At 40.6% G+C, this 9,797-nt stretch overlaps 1 protein-coding gene across 13 annotated transcripts in view; it reads left to right on the forward strand.

Moving 5' to 3' along the window:
* The window catches only part of fat3a (FAT atypical cadherin 3a), a 291,897-nt gene that overhangs the window by 251,898 nt on the left and 30,202 nt on the right, over window positions 1-9,797 (forward strand). For all 13 annotated transcript variants that reach the window (XM_020619087.1, XM_020619094.1, XM_020619093.1 and 10 more), the window contains 3 exons: window positions 2,167-2,310; window positions 3,991-4,188; window positions 5,124-5,925. In XM_020619087.1, the coding sequence (XP_020474743.1) occupies window positions 2,167-2,310; window positions 3,991-4,188; window positions 5,124-5,925 (1,144 nt within the window). The remainder of the gene's footprint in view (window positions 1-2,166; window positions 2,311-3,990; window positions 4,189-5,123; window positions 5,926-9,797) is intronic.

The following is a 9,797-nucleotide window of genomic DNA, read 5'->3' on the forward strand; positions in this document are numbered from 1 at the left end:
CAACAACCTGGAGCTGAACACGCTCAAAACAGTGGAGATGACAGTGGACTTCAGGAAGAGCCCTCCCACCTTACCCCCCTCACCATACTTGGCAGCACTGTATCAGCAGTAAAGTCCTACAAGTTCCTGGGCTCCACTATATCCCAGGACCTGAAGTAGACGTCCAACATCAGGACCATCATCAAGAAGGCACAGAGGATGTACTTCCTGCGCCAGCTCAGGAAGTTCGACCTGCCCCAGGAGCTGCTGATACAGTTCTACAGAGGAATCATCGAGTCTGTCCTCTGCACCTCCATCACTGTCTGGATTGGCTCAGCAACCAAACAGGACAGGAACAGACTTCAGCGGACAGTCAGGACTGTAGAAAAGGTCATTGGTGTGAGCCTGCCCCCCATGGAGGACCTGTATACCTCATGTGTCAAAAGGAGGGCGGAGAGGATCACTGCAGACCCCTCACACCTGGACACAATCTGTTCAAACTCCCCCCTTCTGGACGACATTACAGGTCACTGCACCAAGACAACCAGGCACAGGGACAGTTTCTTCCCCCAGGCTGTCACTCTGATGAACATTTAACCCACAACAGTATGACTGTACAATAACCCTCAGTGCAATACCTGTATATATACATTGTACAGATTATACAGATCCATACAGGTCTCTATTTTTTAAGTACTCTTATCTTTATTCCCATTTATCTCGTTTCACAATGAGCATTCCTTTGTTTGTCTGCATTTTTTTTCTACCTGTTTATACTGCTTATTTTGCTTTATTACACAACCTTACGTTGGTTTACTGTTTACTTGCCCCTTGCATGGGGAGAAGTACATGCACATTGAGAGCCAACACATCTGGCCAATAAAGCAGATTCTGAAATTCTGAAGTCCAAAAGCCAGGGCCTGTCATGGTCTGGGGTTGTGTCAGTGCCCTTGGCAAAGATAACTTATACATCTGTGATGGCTCCATTAATGCTGAAAAATACATTTCATTTCAAATACAGTACATAGATTTTGGAGCAACATATGCTGCCTTCAAGATGACATCTTTTCCAGGGACACCCATGCATATTTCAACAAGACAATGTAAAACCTCATACTGCACACATTACTAAGGCCTGGCTGTGGAGGAAAAGGGTGCGAGTGCTGGTGCATTTTGAAACACAAATTGGGTCAAAGATGACTGTTGCATGCCTTTAGACTTATTTGCAGGAAGAATGGGACAAAATTACACCCAACACATTTAATCACTTGGTGTCCTCAGTCCCTAAACACCTTTTAAGTGTTGTGAAAAGGAACGGCAGCATCACATGTTGGTAAATGCTTTACTGTCCCAACTTATTTTGGAATGTGTTGCAGGCATCAGAATTGAAAATTATTTTTATTAAAATTGATCACATCACAATAAGGTATCAGATCAAATAATGTACTGGTGTGGGGTTTTTTTCAGTTAATACAGGACACAGATGATTTACACATCATTATTGTCAGTTTTAGTTTTGATTTTACATACCACCCCAACTTTTTCTGGTTTGGGGTTGTAAGAAGGGACTTTGGACAGGCAGAGAAGTGCAGTTAATAGAAGAATGCATTTTTTTGGCCTGTGACTGAAAGGGCATCTCAAGTTTATTACAGTTTGAGTTTTTGTTTTCATAGTTCTGCCTTCTGTATGTATCAATAATAATAATAATAATAATTATAATAATAAATGTTGGGAAAACATTGACATCAACATAGCTGTGGTCAAGCCTGGCCTTCTGACTTCAGGATTTACAGTCAAACAAAACCATCAGCACAGTTTTACACAGGATATATTTAAATGGAAGAACAGAATAAGAAGATGTGATGAGCACCTTCATACTCCTAAGGAGATAATGCCTCTAGATTTTAATACCCCATTGCCTGTCCTGTACTGCCTCCCTCAGGAGAAACTGTGTATTTTCACCAGAAAGAAAAGCTCTGTGAATAGTAATATCACCACTCTGTTGTTCAGCATCATTTTAAAATGTGGGTTGTAATAAATATGATAGTCTCAGTTTCAACAAAAAACAAGAGGGTCTCAGAGTTGTACTGTGTCTATTCAGTATGGGAAATGAAACATATTGGGTCTGAAATACCTGGTACTGGTGTGTTATGGTTTATCTATCTCATATGCATCTGTCCTTCTCAGCTTCCGGGCTACTCGTTGACCATCAGAGCACTGGATAGTGGAATCCCACCTATGTCCTCCACTGTGATGGTCAATATAGACCTTTCTGACATCAATGACAACCCACCCTCCTTCTCCCCAGCCAACCTCACTACTGTCATACAGGTAAACTCGATCACTGGCATGATATTCATTTACAACACAAAGACAAGCATGTGAGATATTAGTTGAAGAAAACTTTGCCTAACAATCAGCCACCTGTGATACATATTGGTTGGTAAGTATAAACTCTACTGCAGTGTTATAGCACCAGGCCCCGTACACAAGCAGCCTCAAATAAAAACAAGCTGGTAATTGCAGGTACTGTGTGGGCCTGCCCATGTTGGGGGCCTGAGCCCCACTATTCCCCTTACTGTAGGACCTGTCTAGCTGGATGTCACATCGTTTCAATCTCTATTATTATTGCAGCCCATTTACTGCAGTTTTATTTTGGTAGGTACATGTAAGTTGCTATTGGTAGGTCCTGTCATAATCAGTAACTGCTAGTCTGTACAGTAGGTAGCTATAAAGATCAATTTATTTAAGGATATTTTATGGCATGAATTATGCCCCCCACATTGTGTTCTCAAATTATAATTCAGGAAGTTTAGTTGGAGCAAGAGATTCACAATTTAAAACAATAGTCATGCACTTTGTTTTTTGCTCACTGTATCCATTTCTTCTGTTCATACTGTTTATTAAGAGTTTCCTTCAAAACCATTTCAGTGTAAGTGATAGAGGAGAAATTCCACCTTCCTCATTCTGTGATTATACAGTTGAGTGCAAAAGTTTGCATCCCCTTACTTTGAAATGGCAAAAAGAATAAAACAAAGTATTTTTCTCATTAACATAATATTTAATGTACATTCAGCTAGTACAACTGTTGCCTCATCAACAGAAGTAATAGAAATGGTCGGGGAATGTATCAAAAGAAAGTTATAGTGAAATAATGATCTTATCAGTGCAAATGCTTGCATCCCCTTTCACAAATACTTTGTATGTCCTCCCTAACCTCCTCCAACCTCTTTGGGTACTCTCTGAGCAGTGTTTGTATCCTTTTAGATGCAATTTTAGCCCATTCTTCATAGCATACTTGTTCCAAGTCTAGCAGATTGCTTGGTTGCCTGCTATGTACAGTCCTCTTTAAATCGATCCACAGGTTTGATACTGTAACTGATTATGATATTGTAACTGAAAGAGTCACTAGGAAACCTGCTCAAGAGCTATGAAAGAATCAAACAAACCACAGGGGACCTGACAAAAGGACTAGAGGCATCTAGAATAAGAGTCCAGTAGTCTGCACAAGTCTGGATTGTTTGGGAGAAAAGCATGCAGGAAGCCATTGCTTATTTCTAGCACACTTGGAATTTGTTAAGGAACAAGATTATGTGGTCTGAGTTGAATTATTTGGTCATAATTTGCATAGGTATGTATGGTGAGAAAAACACACCTATGGGAAGAGTAACACCATTCCCACAGTCAAACATGGTGGAGGCTCTGATGTTTTGGGAGTAGATGTCTGCATCAAGCACTTGAGCTCTATATAAAATGGAAGGAAGAATGAATGCAGCCCAGTGTCAGAAGATTTTAAAGCAAAGCCTCCTACTATAAGTCAGAAAGTTACAAATGAAGAGGCAGTGGATCCTTCAACAAGACAATGATCCAAAGCACAGGAAGGAGCATTTGTACTTGCTTAATGTGCAATGTTATGTTGATGAGAAAAAGTATCATGTAATACAAACACCGTAATGTGACCCTGTACCCCCTAACAGGCAGATCTCTCGCATGGTGTGTCTCTTTTCCCAGGAAAACAAACCAATCGGCACCAGCATCCTGCAGTTGTCTGTCATTGATCAGGACTCCTCCCACAATGGTCCACCCTTTGACTTCCATATTCTGTCAGGAAATGAAGGTGGAGAGTTTGTGCTGGAAAAAGATGGAACACTGGTGGCCAATCAAGTGTTCAGGAGGGATCTGGCAACTGAATATGTTATTCAGATACAGGTAGAGAACCTCATCACACTCACATGTTAGGGTCACATCGGTTTCATTGTTCTGAGTCATGAATGGGTCTAAAATATAAAAACAAAAAGTCTGAATAAACCTTTCACAATGACAGTCGTAAAAATCATCACTTCACTCACTGTACATCATGTTTACTGACCCTTTTGTAGGTGTTTTCTTTAATACAATTTCAGATTTTAATAGAATTGACTGTAAATAAAATATTGTAACTTCTTAAAGCAACAAGGCAGCAAGAGATGGAGGATAAAATTCACTGTCCTTGTCCTGTGTAAAACATATATTCCAAAGTTCTGCCAGAGCTAATATGTAGTTTGAGCAGGAATTAAACAAATCAAGTAGGTTTTTTCCACAATTAGACTTGTTAGTATAAAATTCCCTTTCTGTTTTCTCTGTGCTCTGACTGCATGTCTCATGAAACAGTGCTAATATGCTGAGTGACTGGAACATCTGAAATGTCATTGTTTAAGTAATAGCTGAAGTTGAAGATATAAGGTGAGTCTATATAACTTTTAAAATAAGAAATAACACAGCCATCTTTTTCTAAATAAAAAGTTGAAATTGCAAAACCAATGTACCAATGCTCAACTGGAGTTTTCACTGCTGGACTGATTGGACCAAGCTCTTATCCCAAACTATTCTTATTCAACAACAATATCAATTGTTCACTTAATAGATAATTACTGATGATATTGTTTACACAATGTGTTGAGTTTTGCTATGGAGAAGGTATTTTACAACAGCAAATATAAACTTATTGTAAATAAAGATAAGTAGGTTTATGTTTTAAATAAATCTACCCCAATCAAACTAGGCTGTAGTCTGCTGTTAACTTCCTGACCAAATAGAGGTGATGCTGAGATGTCACCAAAGTTGTTTCTTATCTCCATTTCTCCCTGTTTCCCTGCTGCTCCTAGGTGACAGACTCAGGGAAGCCTCGACTGGCCTCTTCCTCTATGCTGACAGTCAGGGTGATTGAGGAAAGCCTCCACCGGCCAGTGGCATTACCACTGGAAGTTCATATTGTCACTATGGAGGATGAGTTTCCTGGTGGTGTGATTGGCCAGTTGCATGCTACTGACGCTGATCCTTATGATGCTCTGACCTTTGGCCATGCCCCCCCAGCCCATCGCAGTCTCTTTAAGATCAGCCCTCATGATGGGAAGATCATTGCCCTGGGTGGACTGGATGCAGGCAGGTACTCCCTCAATGCTAGTGTTAGTGATGGTCGCTTCGCCATCCCTGTGCCCGTGAGTGTGCACGTGGAGCAAGCGACACCAGAGATGCTGCGAGAGGCCGTGACAGTACGCTTTGAGAGCGTGGCACCACAAGACTTTGTGGCATTGCATCTGAAGAATGTGTTGAAAGTGCTGCAGCAGGCTGCCACATCGCAACAGCAGGACACAATACACCTGCTCAGTCTGCAGCCGGTCGGTGGGACGCAACAACTGGACATGCTTGTCGCCGTGGAAACAGCAGAAGGCGGCTACTACAAGGCGGCGTACCTCACCCAGAAACTCAGTGCATCACGCCGACAGCTGGAGGAGGTTGTCAGAGTATCAGCTATTCTAGATAAGAACTGCTCAGGGTTGGAGTGTCAGGGGGCGCAGTGTGAACAGAGTATCACCCTGGATTCACACAACCTAGCTACATACAGCACCCCGCGAGTCAGCTTTGTCTCCCCACGCTTTCACCGGACCTCACGCTGCACATGCACTGGTGAGTAATACTACGTCATTCATGTGGCTACGCCTGATGATTCACTGAACTCATTCACTACAGTATGCTACATTTACCAAGCAACATTATATCAAATACCAAATCAGAAAAAGCTGGAACAGTATGCAAAATCAAAATTAAAACTGAAAATAGTGATTTGTAAACCATCTGTGTCCTGTATTAAATTTAAAACAATACAGCAGCACATTATTTGATGTGATACCTCATCAATTTTGTTCTTTATTCAAAATAAAAACACTTCTATTCTGATGCCTGTAACACATAAAAAAAAGTTGGGATAGTAAAGCATTTACCACTGTGTGATGTTGCCGTTCCTTTTCACAACACTTAAAAGACATTTAGGGACTGAGGACACCAAGTTATTCAGCATTAATGGAGCCATCACATAAGTGGAAGTTAGCTTTGCCAAGGTCACTGATACAACCCCAGACCATGACAGGCCCTGGCTTTTGGACTTATTGCTGCTAACAGTCTAGATGGTCCTTTTCATTTCTGGTCTGCAGCACACGGTGTCCGTTCCTTCCAACAAAGACTTGAAATACTAATTTGTCTGACAATACAATAAAATTGATGAGGTATCACATCAAATAATGTGCTGCTGTATTGTTTTAAATTTAATACAGGATACACAGATGATTTACTCGTTACTATTTTCAGTTTTGATTTTGATTTTACATACTGTCCCAACTTTTTCTCATGTGGGGTTGTACATCTATTCACTACACTGTACAGTATAGTGCCCTCATAAATTTCACAATATAATGAAAAGCATGTCCCCATCATATAGAGTAATCCCAAAATGCAAATTTCCTAACTTTCAAACAGCTGACAGTAGTGATGAAAAATTATGATCTTAAGTTAAGTGTCTTAAATCTCATTTTACTGCTCACTACTGAATGAACTTTTGAGTATACAGTATATAGGGAACAGTGAATGAGGGTGTGATTTCAGACAGTGCATTCTAGGACACAGCCAAAGATACTGACTCTTGTAGCTATGTAATAACTGAAATTCCAACCTTGGAACAGACATTTTCTCAACAGTATGTTGTGTGGCTTGCTTCAGATGTCTACATAAGAATGGCAGTCTTTTGAGAAAGGATGCAGTTTTGTTCCTCATTAATATTTCTGTTATTCAGCAGCCTTTAATGACTACAATTGTCCATGACCACTGTGGGCTAATCATAACAGTTTGATAAAAAAAAAAAAAGACAGTCCATTGTATTGCCGGGATGTTACTGTTATCTTCCCTTGATATATACAGTAACCTCTAAATGTACTGAGAATTTGCAATTTTCAAGTAATTTGTGTTGCACTCCTTTCAGGTCACATAGAGTGCAGGCCACACTAACATGCTGATATCAAGTGGAAGTGAGACAATATACTTTACTACCCTGAAAATATGAAATTGTAGGCTGCATAAAGTTAGTGTTCTACATAACTTACTGTGATCGATCATGTTTATGCTGTATGTATTATTTCTGAGTAAATCAACAAAATTTAGCATGCATATAGCAGATATAAGACATAACTTGCAAATGCAAAACTATTATTACCACTAAATATGCAGTAAAGGTAAGTGCAACTTACTTAAACTGCAGAAGTGAATCTCTCCAAAGTCTGCAGGCAGCAGGGATCTGGAGTAACATCAACAGGGGAAAAGGCACTGAGTCTACTGTCTGACTCTGGTACATGAAGGAATCTGGTGAGCCCTCAGGCTCCCAGATGGTCTTTTCAGTGTTCGGCTGTTGTTCGTAAAGTGTCGAGGGCAGCAGATTAGTACAAGATCTGGTATCAGCAGCAGCTAAGAAGACTTGAGTCAAATGGGGTTCGTACAGGTTAGTAATACTGAATGGTCTCAGCAATGAGTGCACACAGCTACAGTGAGTCCCAGGGTACAGTGTCATTTATCACTTGCACTGCTAAAACCTAAACCTTGTCACTCAGTGCTCAAGTAACACTAATGTTGGAATGTTTTCACTTATTTTATATGACTGATCGTTTGTAATGCACTGGGGGTAGAGAGGCACTTGGCAGGGTCCACCGGAATGACCGAGGGCAGAAGCACCTGGCTGGGTGGCCTGTATATAGTTCAGACTTGGCAAGACTTCTGTGCGTGTTCCTATGTTTGGTGTGTTCTGTTGTTGCTGTGCATCTGCCAGAGAGGAGAAATAAAAGAAAAAAAGACAAGCTTCATTCTTCAGGTTCTTCTTATAAATAGCCTCTGCTACAATGGTGTCAGAAGGTGGCAGTAAGTGGGTAAGCTTGGACATCATTGAAACAGCAGAGATTACAGCTAGAAAGCTGGAAGAAAGACTTTTGGAGCTTTGGTGAATTTCATAGATAATCAGATTATTTAAGGATGAATTTCAGTGTGGGATTGTGGGTACTGCACATAATTTCAGTGATTCCCAGAAATGTATGATCTTAAAAAAGGGGCAATTCCCATACACATTTGCTGCAATGTTAAACAGCGGTGTGCTCTAAAACCCAAACTGGGATGGTGCTGTTTGTGCCAGATGGGCTGGTTCATTTCCCCTATGCTAATTAACAAGCTGTATGCTGGGTGGTTATAAAACAACACTTACCTTCTCCCCCTCTCTACAAAGCCAGGTGTCCCCTCTGCTGTTGCAGGATCTCTTGCTAGCATATACGATCAAGTTTTAATGATGTGAATATGAAAGCATGCAAACGTGGACTGCTCGTTAGCGTAAATCTACATCAACTGGAGTGGAAACCACTCATAAAAAAACAGGTAACGAAAAGGACTCGTGCAAATGGCAGTGCCAGTGATGCCAATATTACTCCTCAGGATCTTTAGATATATAGATATAACTTTACAAAAATGAACCAGCAGTCCAAAGACGTTTCAGGCTAAATGGCTCAGAATATATTCATGGCCTGAACTTACCAACGATTAAATGAGCTGCTCAATTTGTTAAATATATGGTGCTGTGCCTTTTTAACTGCCAATGTTACAAAACTTCAAGTTGAAGTTGCTACTTGGACAGCAGCATTGAAAATTTTATTTCAGAGCTTGGACCTTACAGAGAGTAGTTTTGTTTTAAGCTATCAAGTGGAAAGTGGAGAAGAAATAGGACAGGGGAATAATAGAGCATAGTGATGAGAGAAAAGAGGGCCACCAAATGAAAGACTAAGGACACTGATGCAGCTCAAGAGAGAAAAAAAGACAACAAATTATAGCCATGGTTCAGAGAATCCCTTAAATTTGAGCAGAGTGATGAAATGCAATTTCAGGTAAGAACAGGACCAGGTAAGACCTGCAGTTAAGCTCACAAGTATTATCACCCCAAAGTATATAAATTCTCTATACACTATGTGAAGCATTTAAGGGGGGAATCCCCTCCCATTCTGAAAAAATGAATTTCAGGCCGTGTTACCATCTGTTTAAGGTTAGTTAACCTCTGTTTGCTTTGGTCAAAGTTCAAAGTGTTTATTTGTCATATGCACAGTTAGGAATCGTGTTTCCCTGTACAATGAAAGAAAGTCTTACTTTGCCGTCCACATGAATGCCACAAAATACAAATGAAATATAAAGTAGATAAATAAGCAACACAAAATCTAAGACACTTTAAGCAGCAAATGCAGCAATATGATAAAAATATATAAGAATATAATAAGAGAATGTATGCTACATGGGAGCAGCATGTGCAGCAGTCAACAGTCAATGTGCAAGCTTTACTACTACGCAGCTTTACTCTTCTCCGCAGTCTGTACCACTCTCTGCAGGCACTTGCGGTCCATAGCAGTAGTTCTGCCATACCAGACAGTGATGCAGCTGGTCAAGATGCTCTCAATGATGCAGCTGGAGAAGCTGCAAAGGGTCCCATG

Source organism: Monopterus albus, unplaced genomic scaffold (assembly GCF_001952655.1).
Source record: "Monopterus albus unplaced genomic scaffold, M_albus_1.0 scaffold214.1, whole genome shotgun sequence".
NCBI lineage: Eukaryota > Metazoa > Chordata > Actinopteri > Synbranchiformes > Synbranchidae > Monopterus > Monopterus albus.